The sequence below is a fragment of the Centroberyx gerrardi genome, chromosome 1, assembly GCF_048128805.1.
Source record: "Centroberyx gerrardi isolate f3 chromosome 1, fCenGer3.hap1.cur.20231027, whole genome shotgun sequence".
In the NCBI taxonomy this organism is placed as follows: domain Eukaryota; kingdom Metazoa; phylum Chordata; class Actinopteri; order Beryciformes; family Berycidae; genus Centroberyx; species Centroberyx gerrardi.
The window spans coordinates 34,637,163-34,659,289 of NC_135997.1; the positions used below are offsets into that span (position 1 = coordinate 34,637,163).

Genomic DNA, 22,127 nt, shown 5'->3' on the forward strand with positions numbered 1-22,127 from the left:
CGCGACAAAGACTTTCCTATTTTCTCATCGACCGGCCCCCACACCCGGTAAGAAGAAGACGGCTCAACAAGTGGCCACGTGTAACGCTATTGCTAACGAGGACCAGCATGACAAAGCTAGCACCTCAGAGCTAACCGGCCTAGCAACTATGGTGCAGATTTTAGCTGAAGTAAAGTCTGTGGCCTCCCGTGTGAATGGCATGGATGAATCAGTCGGCGCTCGCCTGGATGTCATTAATGGGGCCCTGAGTGAAATAAAGATGTCTGTCACCTCAGTCGAGAGCTCTCTCTCTACTCTCTCTAGCCAAGTGGCCGACCTGGAGAAGCGTATGGAGGAGGCTGAGGGCAGGGTCTCCGCTACAGAGGACGGCTATGGCGCCTACGGCACTCATCTAACCGCCATGGAGAAAACAGTGGAGCTGTTGCGGCTGAAAGTTGACAACCTGGAAAACCGCGGCCAACGTAAAAATTTGAAGATTGTTAATCTTCCACAGCAGTCGAAGGGCGGCACTCCTCTCGCGGACTTTCTCCAGACGACACTACCGACGCTAGTCAGCCTACCCGCTGACCTCCGCTGGAGATTGAACGCGCCCACCGAGCCCTGGCTCCCACTCTGGCCCCGAATAAGCCCCCGAGAAGCGTCCTGGTGCAGTTTCTACGATACTCCCAAAGAGAGGCTGTACTCAGCAGCTCTGAAGCAGCTCTGAAGAAGCACGGCATACTCCATGGTGGTTCTCAACTACGGTTCTACCCTGACCTGTCTGCGGAGGTCCTGCGAAGACGGCGAGAGTTTGACACCGTGGGGAAAGCGATGGCCCGGCGCAACATGTACCATGGATTTGCTTATCCAGCCCGTCTCCGGTGTCTTCATGAAGGACAAATTCGCTTCTTTGACACTCCCGAGTCTGCGACTGCATTTTTGGAAACTCTTAAATGAGGTAACCTCTTATTCTCTCACCAATTATAATGGAGGAAGATGGTCTTAACCCACACTGAGCCCCCACTGAACATTATTTGCTGCTTTTGGTTACTATAAGGACGTTGTTGAAAGAATAAGCAACGGAGCTGAGTTTACCTGTAGTTCTCTCCCTTGAAAACAAGGTGTTTTTAGTTATTTATACCTGCCTTACCATGCCTGTTCTAATGCACAAAAATTAGATACTGTTGTAACGTTAGTATACTCAAATTGATTTCACACTTCACCACAGTGCCTTTCCATTCTTATAATCCTCTGTTATGATTATAGCATCTTTCATTTTGTTTTAATAGCTTACCTATTTTTGTTTCAACTTACTGTGTGTATTTCCTACTTAAGAAGCGATTGGCGCAAAGTTTGTGTTTAGGTTCAAGTACAACTCAGGAACCCTCACTCTGGGTTGACTCACAGTGGTGTCCATTACTTAGCCTGGAGTTTGGATACTGTCTCGGGTGTCTAAGCTGTTACTGTGGTCTAATTGTTAAGTTAGGATCTGTTTATGCTTAGTATGCTTGGTGACTTCATTTGGGGTACTTTTACCCTGTCGTTTGGGGACAGGATAGGGGAGGGTAAGCGCTGCAATTTTGAGTTTCTGTATTTAACTTTTTTTACCATGTTGAACGATTGGAGTGTAGGCTTCCTTTTTTATACCATTCTCCAAATTCGTCATTATGAGTCTCTTTTAAGAAAAAACGGGATCCGCTTGAACCTGTCGGAACTGGAAAATACTATGGTCTCGGCCAAATCCCCCAAAGGAATGATCTCAGAGATTTATGCTCTACTACTGTACTCTGATTCTTCAGCTTATGATTCCCTGAAGCCGCTGTGGGAGCGTGATCTGGGGGTAACATTTAGTCCTGCAGATTGGATCAAGATTTGCAATGGGATCTTCCCGAAATGTACTTCACTTTCTATACATGAACAAAATTTTACATTTTTCCATACAACTTATTTTACACCTATTAGCCTCCAGAAAATGTTCCCCAACAGCTCAAACCTCTGCTATAAATGTAAAACACACAAAGGTACGTTTATCCATCTGTTTTGGTCTTGTGACCGCATCCAGACATTTTGGAAAGAGGTCCATTCTGTGATCCAGGAGGTTACCGGTAAACGGTTTACACTGACTTCTTCTTTTTACCTGTTAAACCATACTCCGGAAAATCTTTTTGATACAGACACCAAATCTCTGTTAATAATTATTTTATTTTTGGCTAAAAAGTGTATCTTGCTGCGTTGGTCTGCACCGCAGGTCCCTACAGTCGGCATGTGGATATCACAGATATCGGCCCTTCTCCCTCTGGAGAAATTGACTCATGATCTCAACCATAAATCGGACAAATTCTGGAGACTCTGGAAACCTTTGCATTCTTTCCTACAGAGACTTGACCTACTTGTTTGTCCCTGGATGGCGATGGCTGATTGCTCCATCTGTATGTGCTATTTACTTGTTTCCTGACGTATTCCTGTACAATTTATGTATATTTTTTTTTATTTTTTTTTATTTTACTTTGTGGTTTATGTTGAGAGGTGTGTATGTGTTTGTTAAATTTAAAAATCAATAAAAAAAATAATTATAAAAAAACAAAAAAAACTATCTTATATATATTTTATATTTTAGATTCTTTAAAGTAGCCGCCCTTTGCCTTGATGGAAAGGCAAAGGCTTTGGAAAGAAATTCATACATAGGATCAACTTCACAATTTATGTTTGTCTAAGAAACACATTTCAAGCATTTAAGCAGAAGCCTTTAGATCAAAATGGCTTTAAGAGAATGAAAAACATAGAACATTCAATCAGGTGGGTCCAAACTTTTGCACCTCAAATTCGCCTCAGCTCTTCAGTCTGAGCGTCCGAGAAGCAACGACACAAGGTCTGCTCAAGCCGACATTAGTTAGCCGTTAGGTCTAGACTCTAACGCTAAAGTCAAGATGATGAATAACAGTTCAACAAGGGGAAATTGCTCGACTAGAGCTATGGAAACAGATTTGTATTACCAGTCAAAAAGACATTTCTCCCCAAGGAACACATTACTGTGACTTTACTTAACGATCAGTTGTGTTCTGGCTGTATTTACTTTTCACAACTTCATCTAAAATGTATTCCGAGTCTGAAAAAAACACTATAGGGGAAACATACACCTACATACACAGATCGTGACTGTTTGAAAGGAGCAAATCCCCCCTAGATTCCTCTTATACTGTTCTACATCATCAATCTGTGATGTTCTCTACCCACTTTCCCTCAGTCTCCCTCATCTAATTCTACTTCAGTTAGTGACTCTCTACATTTCCCAGAATGCCTTTCGACAACCCCCAGAGAACAGGCGTGCGCTTGTTGCATCCAGCTGGGTTTTAGAGCGATAGCAACAGCATGAGAGTGAGAGTTTTTCCTCATCTTTAACACTTTTACAGTGTTTAAGTGTTTTTCGGGTGGATTTTTCCTTTTAATCATCTTTCTTTTTTTCTTATACCACTAAAAAGATATACGATTTGCAGACAAAATATTCTTATAGCCTACACAGTCACATTCACATTTAGCCTACATTCACAAGACAAAAGATCTCCATACATTGACCTATTTTCCATATGTATTCATACACTTATTTTACACACTTACATTCATTCATTCTCTCTCACAAACACACTCACAGACACACAACCCAGCCTATGAAATACATTACAAACATACTGTATATACATATACATGTACTGTACATATATACACATAATAAAAAAAAAAAACTTCAGACGATGATGGCACCCAAAGTTTTATCACAAAACTTCCTCCTTCTGAGTTCAGTAATAGCTTTCAAAAATACATTCACTTGTCATTTTTAAATGATGCTTTTATTGTTTTTTTTATTTTATGATTTAGTATACACATTAGCCAGAATAGCTCTCTTTTTTTCTTTTGTCAATTTGTCTTCGAAGATACCATAAAGGTTTGCTCTAACATTAATTTCATTTCATAACCAATACATCTTCATCTTCACTGCACCCTTCAGTCGGGTATTGTTTGGTACTCATATTACGGCTCCAACACTTGAATGGCTTACGCATTTTTTCCATTGATCAAGTGAGCGTCATCAAAACCATGGAAACTGATTTCACACTATGGTTACTAACACGCCTCTAGAACAACAGCGTGATGAGGCACACGGAGCTCCCGGATATAAAACGTGGGATGCCTGTGGATGAAGGCATTCATTGCGCTTCTGTATTTCTGTTGAATATGACATATCATTTAACTGCTTAGTTGTTTTTGGTGCTTTTCTTACACAAGTACGCTTGGCGAAGCGCCTGTAATATGTTGTGTAATCAAGTAACAGCTACGCCTACATTCCCCCCTTGTATATACACACACAGACACTGATGTGGTTGTGTTGTTTTTATTCCCAAGATAAAGTTTTACAGCATGGCGTTTTACTTCCATTGCTCATTAGGTTATTACATTGCTGTGGATGCAGACGTCAGCTGTAACGCTGTGCGGCCTATTTGGTGTCTTGGCTTGAGCGGCTCAAAAGGCCATAGCTGAGAATGATCCTTCTGATTCTTTTTTTGTTCTTCCATGTTCCTTTCGGTTTCAATTATACATATTCATCACGGACTCATGAGTGAACATTCCTATTAAATTAGATAAGATAGAAGATATCTATTTTAAGTTTTAATTACACTAGCTAACTACAAAGAATCACTGAAATAGCGATTCTCTAAGTAAAGGCTGTGCCACTGTATGTGGGAGCGCTGTTCACTTGCTGCGTGCTGGAGGAAGTTCGTCTCGCTCCACGCTCCAAACTTTGCCTTAATAATATAGAATTTTGTAAGAAAACTGTACAAATTAGGCATAATTATCTATATTAATAATGTATTTCAAGGGAATTGCGGCCAAGTGGATAAGAGAGTCAACTAAATGCCCCAACTAAATGCAATAAAGCGTACTGAATTGAATTGAGCAACACACAAGTGCCAATATGCACAGATACACATGCATACACACACATACACATGCACGCACACACATGCACACATCTGTATCGTTCCCCCCCTCTCTCTCTCTCTCTCTCTCTCTCTCTCTCTCTCCCTCCCTCCCTCCCTCCCCCTCTCCCTCCCCCTCATTGGTGTCCATTTTGTAGATCAAAGCTGCCGTGTTTCCTCGTCCGCCACCAGAGATGCTTTCTCCATGGGAACACGGAGCCGCTGCCGTTCAGCATAAAGATAATGGCCCCTTCCTCCCTCCCCGTTTACTTTGAAAATTAATTAAATCTTCCTCATTAAGGTTTTAGGGCTCTCTCAGGCACCGAGCGCGAGAGGCCCGTGCTTTTATGTGCGTGCGCGTGTGTGCGAGAGAGACAAAGACGGGGAGAGTGTGTGTTTGTCCGTGTGTTTGAAACACTTTAATTTCTGCGCCGATGTCTGGATGAGTGTAGGGAGATGGGGAGGAGAGTCGAGCTCCCTAAATGCACGAAAACCTCTCAAGTCCGAGTCAATTGTAATCTGGTTGTAGTGATTTGGTTCGGATGGATCAGTCCGGAAAGTCAGGAAATTCCCAAGATATTAAAATAATGGGTCTTTCTTTCATAATTGCTGTCTTTCTTTCTTTCATAACTGCTGTCGTTCTTTCTTCCGTAATTGCTGTCTTTCTTTCTTTTTTACTTTTTTAAGGGCATGATGAGAGAATGGTTTTCCCTCCACATAATAATAATAATAATTATAATAGCTGGTCATAACCTTTACTCGTCCAGTCGGGTTAATGAGGAACACATCCGAAACATCCGAGCAATTTCCACCATGACTTCCACCTCTGCTGTTGTTCGGGGCGATGCGGCGTTGGTGTTTCGAGAGGAAATGCGAGATCAGTCTCTCAGTAAAGCTGAAACATTGTTTTGCTTTGGTTTATCATTGAAACTAAGCTCATGTTTTCCAGATTGAGATGGGGTGCAGACTCTGGTAAGCCAGTTACATTGGTTTCAGGGCCAACTAGGTGTGTATGAAGACACATCTTGCACATCAGCAGGTCTGATATTCTGTCGGTCTCCCGTATCCTTAACCAGCTGACCCTCAGCAGCCAGTCACATTACAGAAAACAGCTTGACGACACACTGGCCCTCCAGTCACCTCGCTCAGTGTGCAGAGCAAGCACATGCCTGCGTCTGCACAAAAACACCACTGAAACAGTATTTGCAGAGTTAGAAGGCCGCCGCTGCCCAACATTTACCTTCCATTAAACCGTGTTCACACTATGAGAGTTTTTTTCAAACTGCTGGCGCCTTTTTTACATTAAAGTCAATGGCGAGCGGCTGCAAGGCGGACGGAAAGAGGACGCTCTGGAAATAGTGCTGCGCCTGGCTTCTTTTAAAGCAACTTAGTTTTAACGTGGAAGTTATTCGGCAATTGACCGCCATGAAAACCAGAATATAAACTAATCACCAAGATCAAATGCAGCTGGACGAGTTTGTAGCATTCAGATTTTTACTTCCCATTCATTTGAATGAGGTCATGAAAATAGTCTGAAAACTGACATTTAACATGTTGGTGAACAGATCACAGATCAGGAACAGATCCTGCTGCTGTGATTTTCAACTGACTGTGGGTCCAACTTTTTAGAACATAAACATAACAGAAGAGAACATTGCGGAGGGATACCATTTAGGAGAGATACTAATACTAATACTAATTTTAGTGTAAACCAAGAATAGAAATGCAAAATGATGAAGGACCCAGGACTGCTTTATTGTCTTAAAAGCAGGATCTGTTGTTGAATCTGTTCACCAATGTGTTAAATGTCAGTTTAAGTGAAAATCTGAACGCTACATACTCATCCAGCTGCATCCGATCTTGGTGATTAGTTTATATTCTGGTTTTCATGGTGGTCAAGTGCCAAATAACCCCCATGTTAAAACTAAGTGGAATATGCCGTTAGGGCAGAGTAGAGCGCTTTATAAATTTGAAAAAGTACAACTTTTTTAGATAACACATGACATGGACCTACCAATCACAACAAAGAGGAGGCGGGGTTGTAGCCAGCTGACAGTTTACAACAACAACAACCAGATTGAAAACGAAGACAGTAGAAGTGGCAGCAGAAGCGTTGAAGTGGTGTTTGAGTATTGTACTGTGCATAAGTAGTGTTTGCTCATTGTGGCAGCCACTGCAGCTAGTCATTAAGGAAACAAAGTGCACGTCACATGACCTACTTTTTATTATCAGCATCAAAAAAAGCGGGAATAGTGTGAGCAGGCCCTCGTACAGAACTCCATAGAGCCCTTTGCTGCAATGACAGTGACAAAAGAGCTGGCTTCCATGCGGGGAACAGGGCGACTTGACTTACATGCGGTTAGACTGCCAGACTATTTTTATAGACGTCATGATTGTCTCTCAGTGCAGCCGACCGGCCCACCCACTCTTCTTCATACACACAGGGAGACATGCATACACACATACACACACTGCCTTTAGTGTCCTGCTGGCTAGGAGCGTTTGATGTTGAAATAGCCCACCCTAGCCTCATAAGAGCCCCCCATCGCAGGAGAAACGGTCTAAATGTCACGCTCCACCCTCTACCGCTGGGTGTGTGTGTGTGTGTGTGTGTGTGTGTGTGTGTGTGTGTGTCAGCGCACATGCCACCGTGCAGTGTGAGAGGGGATATTTCTGGAATATGAAATGAGGTCACAGATGGAAATGTCAGAACTTAAATGATTTCTATTACATCTCACACACCACATCATACACACCTTACTAGTGATTGGGATTATTAATTATCTATCAAGACTTTACTTTCTGGCTTTGCAGGAAGACGGGAATCCCCCCTAGGGAGAGGGGTCAACACCACACACACACACACATATACATATATACTGTATATATATGCACACACACACACGTTAATGTGTAGAACCCCAGGCTGTGGGTCAGTAAGTGTCTAACAGTATAATGTATTTAACCTCTGTCTGTCTGTGTCTCTCTCTCTCTCTCTCTCTCTCTCTCTCTCTCTCTCTCTCTCTCACTTTCTTCCCATTCTCACCCCTCTTACGTTCTTTGAAGATCTTTTTCTCTGAGCCTTCCTTCCTCTCTCCCGCACGAGCGTCTCTACATGGTCATCTCATTTTCATATCAGTGAGCTCACTTGCCAAAATACACAGATACAAAGCTGGGTTATCAGGACAAGGGCACTGCTACACTGTATTCTAAACCTGCACTTCTTGTCTGGTTTGACAGTGCTTTAGAGTGGATTTACCTGCCTTCAGTTTTTGTTCAGGTAAAATTACAAGAGTTACAACAGTGGCAGCCATGGAGATAGAAGCCACTCATCATGAATATCCCCTCCATTACCACTATGCCAGCCTTTGCAGTGTTTACACAGGTTAGTCGATGAGCCCTCCAATGGTTGAAAAGGACAGAATTAGAATTTTCAAAAAAAAAATGCACTGAAGTTGAACAGTAATGCTTTCTATGACTACCTGTTATCTACTAGAAAATGTCTCATTGAGATTAATGGGACACCCTCTGACAACTCATACATAAGACACCTGTACATATAAATAATTACATGTCTGTAATATTTAATGTGTGCTGGGAACGCATCAGTAAGCATGTTGATACAGCAACCTGTGTGTTATATAATTCCTTCTGAGTGCTCTTGTAGTATAGATGTGGGAGTCCTCAAAAGGTGAACTTCGAGTTGAGCTTTAAGTCAATACAACTGTTTGTGTGTGTGTGTGTGTGTGTGTGTATCTATCAGTATGCACCCCAACCAAGCAGCCTCCAACAGCTTAGCCGGCTGTTGCTAGGCAATGCCATTTTAAAACCAGCCCTCCCTGTACGTTGGAAGCAGAGTAGCTGTGTTTTTGTCACTCTGTCTTGTTGCTAATAGCAGTTTTCTGGAGCACAATACATTAGCATTATCACGCCAGCACATTATTTTTCTGTGCAAAGTGCAGCTTTGTTGGTGGGAGGCTGGCTCGGCCTCAGATGACCTCTTAAACAGAGAAGGTTAGCGGCTCGGTAGGGAGTTGTGCAGTAATGGCATAATGAATGAGGGGGTTTGCCATTTGGTGATTGGTATTAAAGAATATCATTATGCCAGGTTCTAGTCTGAAGTGCTGCAATGCTCTTACTGCAAAACCTGTGTCCAAATGACTGGAGTTGTGTGTGTGTGTGTGTGTGTGTGTGTGTGTGTGTGGTTAGGGGCTTACGTACACATGCTTTAACAGAATACACATCTGTGCCCTTAAAGTAATAATCTGTGGCCTTTTCATATAAATAAATGTTTGTTTTGCTTAATGATGATGCGACCTAGAGCCATTTCATGAAAGCTTTTACATTTGCTGTTCTAAACACCTGGGCCCAGATTCATAAAAGTCAGCGGTAACAGCTCCACGCCACGCAGAGCTAATTTCAAAAGTTCAACCCAGCTGAGCTTTTTCTGGATGGATGGATTCGTCAGCGTCTGTTTAGCCAATCAGAGGCGTTCCTACGCTGGTTTTGGAAAAAAATACCGGTGACGACGGTCCGACCAAAACAAAGATAAAACAGAGAAAGCCTGGTGTAATATTGGGATGACTGGAGGTTTTCCAGCTCAGTTTCTGATTGAATTTATACTGTAGAGTCTGTTTCTTCTTTTTTTCTATCAAGTAGCTCCATTATGAGCAAAGCTTCCTGTTCTTCTGCCTCGCCGTCATGTTGACGTTCCAAAACAAACCAACAGACACAAATCTATCCCTCAATAATTCTGTCAGTTTTCTGATGGATCAGTGTGGCCGCTGCCGCAATATTGAATTCAACATTTAACTTGCTGCCTGGTTAGATGAGACGGTATATTGTGAGAGGTGTGAGAGAGGGGTAAATGAAATGTTCTCACCAGCCCAAATCAGAGCTACACACCCAATTGGAACCTTAGCCATTACTGTGTGAAAACCTTCAAAAAACCCTTGTGCATATGGACTTCAATGACCAAATAAGCATTGGTTAGGTCCAATCATGTTAAGATGTGTTTAGCAAGGTGTTTAGCTATTGCATGGTGTCTGGTCTTGTATGAGAAGCTCAATCGATTAGCTTGAGAGTGGAAAACGTGTCTTCATTCCAATCAAAACATAAACAAACCCAGTGTTGGGGCGACAGGTGTTGCCATACCACAACAATGGATTGGGGCTTAAACTCAGTCTCCAACTTCACCTCAGCCAACGCCAACCATCACTCTCCTGGTCAGTCCCACCGTTTCACACCCTGGCTTTAGCATTGAGCTCCTACTCACTTTTTACAATGCACAATTATTCAAGTATTCAAAGTTATTCAAGTATTCAATTTTTCCCAGCTGTGTTTACTGGCAAACTGATACACCGGTCTAACCCTAATATGAATTGCAAGACAAATGGATTGTACATTGGTACATTTCTTTTTCTAAGAAAATGGAGGCGAATGCAACTTGCAATGCTTGGATTTTCTTGGTTTGAATGTCACGAATCATCGTTTGTTGTAAAGGAAATTCATTTGCTGGCCTTTGCCTGGTAATCTTCAGTCATGCGAACAAAACGGCAGACAGACACATCGGCAAAGGGGACAACTACAGAAGAAAGACAAAGAGTTTGTAACGCAACAGAGAGAATGGCAAAGAAACAGCCAGAGAGAGAGAGAGAGAGAGAGAGAGAGATGGGGGGTTAAAAGAGTGAGTGACGGCAGGCCAACAGTGTAGAAGAGTGACGCCACCAAAGGCGGCGCTTTGACTTTGATTGCGTGTCGCCGTGAGCCACCGCTGTGTTCATCACCAGAGTGGCTAGCGGTATGAAACACCACAGAGCCTCGGGGCCCTGACAACACATCGCCGTCTCCCTGTCACGTCATCTACCCCGGACCTGCCCGCCCCCTCCTTTCACTCACCTTTCATCCCTCTCTCTCTCCCTCCCTCTCTCTCTCTGTCTCTGTCGCTCTCTCCCTGTCAGTCTGGCTGTCTTTCTTCTGCTATCCTGTACTGTCAATTGTTTGGTGGCTTGTTAAATCTGTGTGTCTCAGACGGCAGTTCTCAGAGTGTTACTGTGAAGAGTGTATGTGTATATGTGTGTGTGTGTGTGTGTGTGTGTGTGTGTGTGTGTGTGTATCCATGGAAATAAATGATGTAAATTTGAGGTAATAACAAGTATTAAAATGTCGTGAGTCCAGTAATTCTGGGTGTTATTTTCATCATGTAATGACTGGTTTCTTTGCGTTGATAGGCTTGGGCAATATATCTAAAATTTTATATCACGATACTGTCTTACCAAAATATTGTGATGTACGATATTATTGCGATATTCAATATTATTTTTTTTATTATTATTTTGTTTCTTGTTTTGTTTTTTTGTGGGTTTTTTTTTTTTGGGGGGGGGGGGGTATTTTATTGTATTTCTTCCAAAATTACATCAATATATTAAATATTGCGGGAAATATCGCGATATTCACAAAATACCGTGATATTTCAATATCGATAATATCGAATATCGGCCCAAGCCTAGTTTCATATGCACTCTTACATGAATGCAGAACAGGGCCAGTGGTACAATCTTCAGCCGATCTGTTTTACTAAACACAGTTGGGTTTCATGTCCCTTAACTATTAATTTCCTGCTGTCCTTTTTTTCTTAGACTGCCTGTTTGTAGTTTCAGAGCCTTAATTAACCACGTTCAAAAAGAAATAGGCCATTCTTGCCGTTCTTGCCGTTCTTTATGTTTTTTTTGTTTTTTTTTTTATTATTCAATTCCAGGTAGCATTAAAAAGGTCTTTAAGAGTCTTAAATTTGTCTTTTTGAAACCTGCCCTGGTGTGTGTGTGTGTGTGTGTGTGTGTGTGTGTGTGTGTGTGTGGTTGAAGGAAATTAGCAATGGAGGAGATGAAGGCCAGGAGGAGATTTTAACTGATTTCAGTGACGATAACTAACCATACCTTTCCGACTAAGTCTAAAAGTGGGAGGATATTCAAAAGAACTGATAGACTGATTTTTCATATATTCATACAACATGCTACTCCTGCACAAAGCCCATGCAACAGATGATGAACTTAATTTCCCATGTTAGTTAAATACATAGAAAACATTGGATTTTTTATTTGTATTGATGAACCATGGGAATGTATTGGTTTGTTTAGGGAACTTCTGGGTTACATTTAGACCACAAATTTTACATTATGAATTTATATTGCCGAAAATAGGTAGGCTAATAGTACATATAGTATATATATATGTATATATAGTCATGTAACCCGTCCAGTCCTCATGTGCAGTGTTAATCTCATCATGAAACTGATGATGAAAATGTTTATTGACAAACCCTTTTTTTTTCAGCATTGACTACTATGACAAACTCTTTTCCATGACGATATCAGAAATTATTTTTCTATTAATTTTCTATTATTGACAGAAATATAACGAAACACAAAACACCGGGGGAACCATTATCCTTGCGAAAAAAATATGTTTTTTTTGTTTCTCACCTGTGTACATCCTCTGTCTTTTCCTCACCGTTGTTTTCTAGTTTACAATTAAACGACTGCAGACGACACAATATTATTTTTGTTGACTAAAACTCACATGCCGTTTTAGTCAGCGAGTAATTGACTCTATTGAATCAACAGGGCATGACTAAAGCCCGACTAAATTTGAAGACTTTTTCATCAAAAGACTAAGCAAGACAGAGTGGGAGCAGGGACAGCGAGTGGGTAGAAGGTCTGCGAGGAGGAGGAGGAGGAGGATGATGGAGGAGAGAGTTGGAGAGAGAAGGTCAGTTTGTCAGAGCGTCCGTCGCCGAACCCGAAAAGAGCAAACACACCCACGGCTCCGTGGCGTTTTTAACAGAATCGCTGGTATTGGAAACAATGGGGAAAAACAGGAGGATGGATGGATGGATGGAAGGATAAATAGAGGAATGAAGGAGGTGGGGGTGGGTAGAGGGAGAGAGGGGTCATCAATGTGATCAGCTGGTCAGCCTCCTCCCTGCACCACTGCCCCTCCGGAGGCCAATTAGAGGGGAGACCGGGAGAGCGAGGAGTCAGTGGAAGACTCCCCGCACATCCGCACGCTGACACCGGGTGCACACGCCAGCCGAAGCCCCTAGGCACACACACACACACACACACACACACACACACACACACCAACATGCACAAAAATGTATGTATAGACATTCATACCCAACAGAAAACAATTTTTGTGGTGTGGCATTGTAGTGTGACATTCGCCAAATGGTCACAGTATCATGTGTTTGATATGGTAATCATGCTGTGGTTTAGCCCTCTGTGTGTGCGTGTGTGTGTGTGTGTGTGTGTGTGTAACATATCAGTGGGTTTGCAGTCAAATCTGCTGCAGTCAACTCAAAAAACAATGGATGTGAGGAGGGAAGCTGTTTTTGTTTTCTTCTAGGTGTGTGTGTGTGTGTGTGTGTGTGCGCATGATCCATCTCATGACCTTGAGTTCAGCTCCACCATCACAACCCCCCACAGTGTCGGAGAGAGCTTCTTTTTGAAGTACGAAAATCTCAGAAAGGACACACACACAACGGCGGATAACAATCAAATGTCTTTTAAAGTTCAGCCTGAAACTTTGAAATGGCTGCATCTCTCTCTCTCTCTCTCTCTCTCTCTCTCTCACAATCACACACACACACACACGTTCCCTGAGAGATTGCGACAAATTGATCCTGCAGCTGGAGGCCTGATTATGCGCCGGTGAGCCAATCAGCGCTCACCATTAGCAGTGCGTCTTGACCAACAGGTGCTGCAGTGGGCGGTCCTTCGCGGCGTTAACTTCAAGCTCAGCGGCGAGGGAGAGGCGGGTTAACGCAGACACAGTATTGACGGATTATATAGAATGACCTTTAACCCAACCTCCAGTATATGTGTAATCACAGCCAAAGACGGTTAATCCACCATAAGCCCCCCTCCTCCCCGACACACACACAAACACACACATCCCGAAACAGCAGCGCGTCTGTTGAGGAAATTGTCATCCGATCTGACACCGTTTTTTAATCTTGTGTGCTTGGAGCGGTATGTGGCCGCTTTAGGAATTAATTACACTCCTGCTCTGTACTTTACTGTGTTTTAAATACAGCTGCTCGTCACACTGGCAGCTGAACGCAGGCCCTGCCTACTAAAAGAGCATTTGTCACTCTCGGCTACCCGTACGCCGACCAGAATAGGCATCGCAGAGTGCACTTAACTCCCCCATTATAGCAATGCAACGTGAAAGCTCCTTACTGCGACGATAGCTACGTTTCCAACCGAGTGAGTGGAACTACGTTGATTTTAAAATCTCCACCCGTCAACGGCAAAGTGCTGCGGTAGCACAGTGTTGTTGGAGCTAAGAGAATCACTGAACAAAAATATGTACTTCATGTACAGTTAGAAAATCACTGAACTAGTATGACTTCTACCGTACCGCCTAGTGTACGAGCACACGCTGTATTTTCCTTAGCATGCCGTAATTCCCGTAAGCACTGTGCAGGTCAAAAAGCGTTACACATGAGCAGACACAGCCTTACAGGCCTCCTGAATGTCGAACATGGCGATGTCAGAAAACACATCCACCACCAAATGGAAAATGGAGTCATTCAAGGATTTATGAAGTTGTTATTGTTCTTTTGTGGCAGCTAATGTTGGTCATATTTCACGCTGTCTGTAGATGAAAACGAAGAAATGCACTTGGTAATATTCCAATGCACCAACTAATGGTCGTACTACCACGATATGAGAGAGGCAGCAGGTACAACATTACTGAACATTATATTACAGAATGTCCAAAGCCACTTTTTGGCAGACCAAGCCAATGATGCCAAGCCTGCATCATATATTTATTTGAGTTTCCATTGCTGTTTATTCCATCATTTCTTTAATGACATAAAAAATGTTCCACCTCAAGCCAGCGTAAAAAAAAAAACATTTTTGCGATTATTGTGGACATTTGATAGAAATTTCCATGCAGCCTTTCTAATTGAATACATTATAATTTGCATGAAAAATCTCAGAAAGGTACCCAAAATCACACTACACCAGAATGCCTGGTAGTGATTACCAAAGCTTGTGTACTGTTTTGCAAAGTTCTATCAAAGCATGAAAATGACATAAAAAAAAAATGGATAAAATAGCAAGAAAGCTGATTAACTAGCTCCCTATTACCGCCTGTTCGCCTAGCAACCGTCTCTATTTTCCCTGACACCAGGCTAAGAGCGCTGGAGGGGCTCGCAAAGCACAGTTCAAGTGGCAATTTGACCACTTAGATTGCCTTGTTGGAACCAGCTGTGGTGTAACATCAGCATCTATCAGTCTGATATCTGCCATTTGTATGCCGGATGAAACGCCGAGACGCCAGGCTTTGTCTGTGATGCCTCTACCGGTGCTTTGTGTTTGTGTGTGTGTGTGTGTGTGTGTGTGTGTGTGTGTAAGTACAAGTGTCACTTGTCATTCCGTTGCCATCTCCATCTATTTTCGCACATAGTATTTTTTCTTTTTTTCTCCATGCTCCCTTTGTGGAAGGCATGATAATAAGATCAGCTTGTACTGTCACATTGTCTGATAGGGACATGTAAAGACTAGAACACACACACTTTTTTTTTCCCCCTCTCTCTCTCTCTCTCTCTCTCTCTCTCTCTCTCTCTCTGTGTCTCTCATGTGTCACTCAGTTCAATTTCAATTCAAAGGTGCTTTATTGGCATGAAACGCAAAAGTACTTTTTGCCAAAGCGAGAGGAACCAACAACAACAACAACCTGTCCAACGGTATCAATTAATCAATGGACAGATTTATATAGGGACACACACTCTACATTCACAACAATTTTGTTTTTGTCGTTAACATCCCTCCCGTCTCAAACTGTGACAGGTTAATACATATTTTGCCGCAAATTGTGGCACGCTCGTTTTTTTCCCTCACACTCTCTCGCACGCGCGCACACACGAGTCTTTCAAGTCATCCAAGGCGTCCTCCATGGTGACAGACTTCCCATCAGCCTCCTAGCTCGCAGTTTGCACCTATCAGAGCCATCCCTCTCCACTCCCCAGACACCCGCATTTGGATAGAGGGGGGGGGAAAAAGAGACCGAAAAAAATGCTTTCACGACTGCTCTATTTTTAGATTTTTTTTTTTTTCAGGTCGCCACTCCCAGGGAGATCTGAGTACAGGTACAGAGAGCCGTCTCCAAAGACAGAAAGACACATAGATGAAGAAGGGGGGTGGATTCAATCTCCCCGCAGAATCAAAGTGAGACGGAGACAAAGAGCAGAGGAAGTAGGCAGTAGGAGAGAGATGGAGAACAAATGAGAGTCGGGAAACAAATGTCCTACACCGGTATCTGTGGGAAAAGGTAGCGCGTGCGGCTTAAAAAATGGCGTTGTTTAGGCAGAAGAATGGACTCCTACCCTTTGTCATATTCTGTGGAAAGTCAGCCATAGCATAGCAGTCTGCTGGGCACATACTCGTTTGAGTCCCGCTCATCTCTCATCTCATCTCTCATCTCAAGTCAGTTCAACTCATTACAGTCACTTCAGTGGATTTTATCCAGGGTGACTACAGGTTTCTTCAAGTTAAATTTAACACTTTTTCAAGACCTTTTGGTAGCGCCTTATTTTCTGGGTCCGCAATTTCCTAATAATTTCCTAGTGATGAACTGTTAATTTCTTGGGAAGTTTACTGGAAAGAACCATGGAATGATGCAGTAGTTTTTAGAAAATGTAAGCAGTCTGTTTGGTGGAGTCGATAAGATACTGGCAATGTCTAAAAGAGTTTCCTGGAAAGAACTGCAAAACGATAAACTATTTATTGGAAAAATAATAGGCAGAGATCAATTTGGTAACCCAAGTCATTATTCATATAATTATATAATATAGGTGTTTGTTGAATTCCTTCCTCTAATTTCTAATTAGACTACTGCATCATTTTGTGGTTCTGTCTTGGAAACTTGGAAACAAAAGAAATTACCAGGTACTTACCAACTACCATTGAACTCTTTCTCTCTTTTCCCTATAATTAGTACATAATGTAATGGTTCTTTCCAGGAAACCTACGAAGAAATTAACAGTTCCTTTGTAGGTAAATAAAGTGTTACCAACTTTTTTAATGCCAATTTGAATAAAATGTATGACCAATTTCTCTCGTCTTTCCGCGTGTTACTCTCCGCCATGCATCTAATAAAGCATAAAATGCACTGAATTAATCTGAAAAAAAAAAAAAAAACCTAATTGACACTTGTTTCTCAACCAGTACTACAGATTGATGCATTATTTGTATGTGAATGTGTGTGTAAGTGTCTTCTTATTCGTACATGCATGCTTGTGTGTGTACAAGTGTGAATGTTTAGGTATTGTGTGGGTAATTAGGAGTCGGGGTGTGTGCACCAGCGTCAGACAGCAGTGCCCTGTGGGTATTGTAGTGTTACAGGTGCTTGGGGCTCCAGCCTGAGGCAGCTCTCATTCTCTAAAACACTGATGCTCTCATTTAAACGAGACACTGCCTGGAAACTAAATTAATATGCATCACATTGCTGTATGTCTAGGGTTTGACCAATATGGGTTTTTGAAGACTGATACCGAAATGTTTGGATTGACGCTGCCAGTAATTGCTGTTTTGTGCCCATATTCTGTAAATTTGACCACTTTTATGCCAAAAAAACACAAGGATTCAGTGTCCGCCCCAAAATGTCATTTTGTCAGGGTGGAAAAGCCTCTGAAACAGCATTTAGACCATCATGGGACAGTAAAACTCGCCATTGAAAGCCAGACTAATTCTTTTAGGTGGGTTAGCAGCTCCTTAAGGCAGGGGGAGGCTACAGACTTACACTCCTGAAGCTTTTGAGTAAAATCATATCCTCACCTCCATTATATCAGCAGTGGGCAACACTGACTCACCCATATCCAGTTTGTATTGAAAGCCCAATATTGGTGTCCACGCTTGCCCAGAAAAAGGTTGTTTTGCACCTGCTTTGGCTGTATTTATTTAAATCTGTCTCCCCCTCCACCTCTTTACACTGGTCGTTTTACTATTGTGGCTGGATTGAGTCCACATTAGGTAGAATTACACAACGCAAGCCTGACCACTGTGATCGAATGATTAAAGTCGCATTGAAACGACAAGTGGAGCCATAGCCCAAGAGACAAATGTTGGAGCTGCACCATTAACAGTGAATGAAAGACTGAAGTTGCGGGCAGAGAGAATGTTCCCAAGGTGATTTTAAAGGACAAGGGCTCATTTTCCGGTTCAAAGCTGTTTGCACTGCAGTTAAACAAATGTCATTTGGTTATAAAAGCTCAAACAAATTCCACAAGGTCCACAAGGTCACCATTTAATGCAATTCCACCATCTAAGATGTAAACAATAACAAGCATTCTCTCTCTCTCTCTCTTTCTCTCTCTCTCTCTCTCTCTCTCTCTTTCTCTCTCTCTCTCTCTCCCCTCCAGTGGTCAGCAGGCCTTCCTATTGGAGAATGTACCATGTAACAACGTCAGTTGCCATACAATTGGGAGAATGTTCCGCATCCACTGGGACCAATCAGATTTGGGTGCCATCCCCCGCGCCGCCGTGGCAACGTTCTTTGACATCTATGAGGATGTGAGTAGTTTGGCTTGTTTTGGGTTTGTTTTGGTTTTAGTCCATCTCTCTCTCATGTACACCCTCCTCTCTGTCACTCCTAGTGTTGAGTCGCCTTGAACCATTTTCCTTCTCCACTTGAAATAAACACGGGGCTCGCGAAACCGCCGCCGCAGTCTTTCTTTTATTCCTCCCATCCTTCCTCTTCTTTCCCGTTCCGCTTCTCCACTCCTCTTATTTTATCTGTATCTCTCCTCTTCATTTCTGCCTCCTGTCCCATCCCCCTCCCCCCCTACTGCTCCTGTCATCTATCCTTTTCTACCTGTAGTGCACCGACACCAACACTGGTACCGGTATCAGATAGTAGATATGAAGCTAAAATTACATCACTTTGAGAGAATTTCCCCAATATTAAAAAATCTGATACCAAGAGGCAAAAAATGAACCACAGGTCAGAATGACACTAAATTTGGCAGGTACATTAATTACTTAGTTTGCAAAAAGCTAAGGGAAATTATTAAAGGCATACTGAGCAGAATTTTCCCCCTTGAAATAGCATAAATTCATCCAAAAATTATCCTACCCAATCATTACTTACATTACTTATGGCCCAATGGTAGTCTGTGACAGCTGTGTCTGCAGAGAGCCTGCCTTCTGCCTGGATTTTCTTCTTTCTGAATGTTCGAGAGCGTCAACTGGGAACATTTTGGCAGCAGGTGTGTCTGCCTGCAACCAAAACCACTGCTGAATCCTTTTATTATATCTAAAAGCAACGCTGCCTGCAGTAGCAGTCCTGAACTCTAAAACAGAGTAACTGGAGTTCTGGTCAGAGCGAGTGTGTGTCGTGAGCTGGCAGCTAGCTACCGTTAGCGTAGCTTCGTCGTAGTAGAAAAGCTGATATAGCTAGCTAAGCAAACTGGCACCTACCTGTCCAACAGGCCAACTCCGCGTCGCTTTTCATTCCCATCCTCTCCTTCACTACTCAACAGGTGAACGCCAACCCCAGATTCACTCTCATGTTGGAACGAGCCTTGGCTTGCCGTTTTGCCTCGCTGCATTTTTTTTGTTTTTTACTGTTTTGTACCGTTCCGGTAACCGCAGCCAACAGCCGTGCTATTCACTTCTTGTTGAGCTAGGTATGAGGGGTCAACTTTGAAAGTTGTGTTTACAAGCCACAACCGGCAAAATCCTACTCTGTATGTCTTTTACCTAACACATTTTTTTAAATTTGCACAAAAAGTTCAACTGACCAGAGCTTAAGTTAGCAGCTAAAGTATTTTAGCCTACCACCAGCAATGTTACACACAAACTGTAAAAAAAAATATAAAAATTTTAAAAAAGATAGACGTCGCAATGTGATTGACTTGAACAGGCGCATTTTGAAGTCGTTGATTTTGGGTGCTGATATGTTGAAAATATGTCACATATGAAACCAGAGACTGCGTAGCAGAGCAAAAAAGCAGAGGGGTGAAGACAATGATAGCAAAAAAGGAGCACCTATATGGGTTACATATAGCTAAATAGTGGGACATACATTAGCTTCTTCACATTGAATGATACAGCTAGCTAACATGGGATGCAGCAAAGTAGTGAATCTACTTACCGAAAAAACTGGAGAGAAGAACCCTTAAAGTATCTGTTAGTACAATTTACTGCAGAGCAAGACATCATTTCCCTTCAAAACATCTCATATGGATGATGTAGCTAATCACATGCACTTGACTTATCTGTGAATTAAGACATCTACGGAACAAAGAGCGTTTTTCGGACAGGCACGGGAGTTCACTGAGAATCAGCTGTCATCCCGGCAGGATTGATGTACCCTGAGACCAGTCATTGTCTGAGGCCGTGCCTGAGACACGCCCATTTAAATATCTTCAAATATCCTCTACATAGCACAATAATCCAAGACAAAAACATAAGGAGAGACATAAACATGACGGGACATAGCCATTGTTACTGAAAGTTATAGTAGGATAAATTTGTTGTATTTTGCAACAGACATTTGGCCCTTGCTCGGTTCAGTTACACTGGTGTAGGCAGAGTTTAATGTTGTACTGAAACCAGCCTGTAGAGTGCAGGACAGTCCATAAGGCTTCAGGTTTAAACCTGGATCCCAGCCCTTTGGTTACACACCAGGAAGACCAACAATCCCAAGCTTTTTGCCCCAATGTGATTGGTTTGTTAAACTTTTTTAATCGCGTCGTGGACCTGGTTCATGTTTCCACCTATCCCTTCATGCTCTGCGCACACGGTTATTCGCTTCTCATAGACAATGAATGGACGCAAACTGTTCGCCTTGTGAAATTGTGTATGGTCTGCAACTGCCAATACTGCATGCTGAGGGGTTATCAAGCTCACTGGACAGAGCTACGTACCAACTGGAGACACAGATGGCTTTGGTACCAATCCTCTTCGCACATACTGGGTAAAGTGACCAATGGGCTAAACTCCCAAATCATCAGTGTAGTCCTTTAAAGTTAGTTTAGGATTAGGGCTTGGGTTTAGGGTTAAGATCAGAATTAGGTTTATGTTATGGTAAAGGTTTAGGTGAGGCACAAAGTGGTGAGGGTATAGGTTATGGTTAGGGAATGAATGTAGTCAATGAAGGTTCTCATAATGATAGAACTTGTTATTGAAGGATCTGGGTTGCTGTGTATTCTTTCTCTCACTCTCTCTATCTCACACACACACACACACACACGCTCTTGAGAGAGTCTATAGGCAGGAGAGTGAGAGACACATAATGAAGAGCAGAGAAAGAGAGAAGAATAGAGATGTGATAAGATAATGCTGGATCAGTCATCCTGTCTATTAGAGGGATGAAAATGTTCATCGGAAGACACACACACACCACACACACACCATGGTCTTATTGTCCCTCAACTATATGCCTGTCTCATTTACAGGGGATATTAGACATGTTGGTTCTAAGCCAGGCGGAGGGCAAAGATGGCTTTATCATCCACGCTTTGAAGAACAACTTTGAAGCCGACGCCTACTTTGTTAAAGTGATGGGTAAGTGATTTTACCAGTCTGCTCCGTTGGTCCCCCCTCTCCATGTCCCCAAACCAGTTCATTAGAGAGAGTGAAGGAACAGAGTGGCACCATGGGAAAACACCACTCCACTTCCACCTCCACTACCCCAGTCCTCTCTCTCTTTTCTCTTTTCCCCTCCCTGTCCTTCTCTTCCCAGACGGGATGTAGAGTTATCATTTCAAATCACCCTGCAAAGAGTTTCAGGTAGTGGGAGTATTTTACTAACACATAGTTTAATTGAGCCATACAGAAACAGAGGATGTGGTCATGTGACAAACCAAAAGTCCAACCATTTGTTACCTGCAAGATACAGAACCTCAGCATAAGTTTCCCTATCTGCAAACCTTTCTTTTAAAAAAAAACTCTAATTACAACTCAGATTCTAATTAATAACGATTTATTGTTCCCATGCAGTTCTTTACAATGATGATGTCTAAACGTTCACTGATTGAAAAACACAAACACACACGCCGTGTACTTAATGTGCTGTATTTTACTCACACTGTAGAAATGGTGTCTAACTACAAGCAACTGTAGTTTCAGTTATCAGTTCCAGACACTGGAAAACTGTTTA

The 22,127-nt window shown here is 42.5% G+C and overlaps 1 protein-coding gene across 3 annotated transcripts in view; it reads left to right on the forward strand.

Moving 5' to 3' along the window:
• itfg1 (integrin alpha FG-GAP repeat containing 1) overlaps positions 1–22,127 on the forward strand; it is a 151,222-nt gene that overhangs the window by 78,435 nt on the left and 50,660 nt on the right. For all 3 annotated transcript variants that reach the window (XR_013507247.1, XR_013507249.1, XM_078289071.1), the window contains exons 11-12: positions 18,385–18,535; positions 21,424–21,532. Coding sequence is in view for 1 of the 3 variants with exons in the window: in XM_078289071.1 (XP_078145197.1) it covers positions 18,385–18,535; positions 21,424–21,532 (260 nt within the window). In the remaining 2 variants the exon portion in view is untranslated. The remainder of the gene's footprint in view (positions 1–18,384; positions 18,536–21,423; positions 21,533–22,127) is intronic.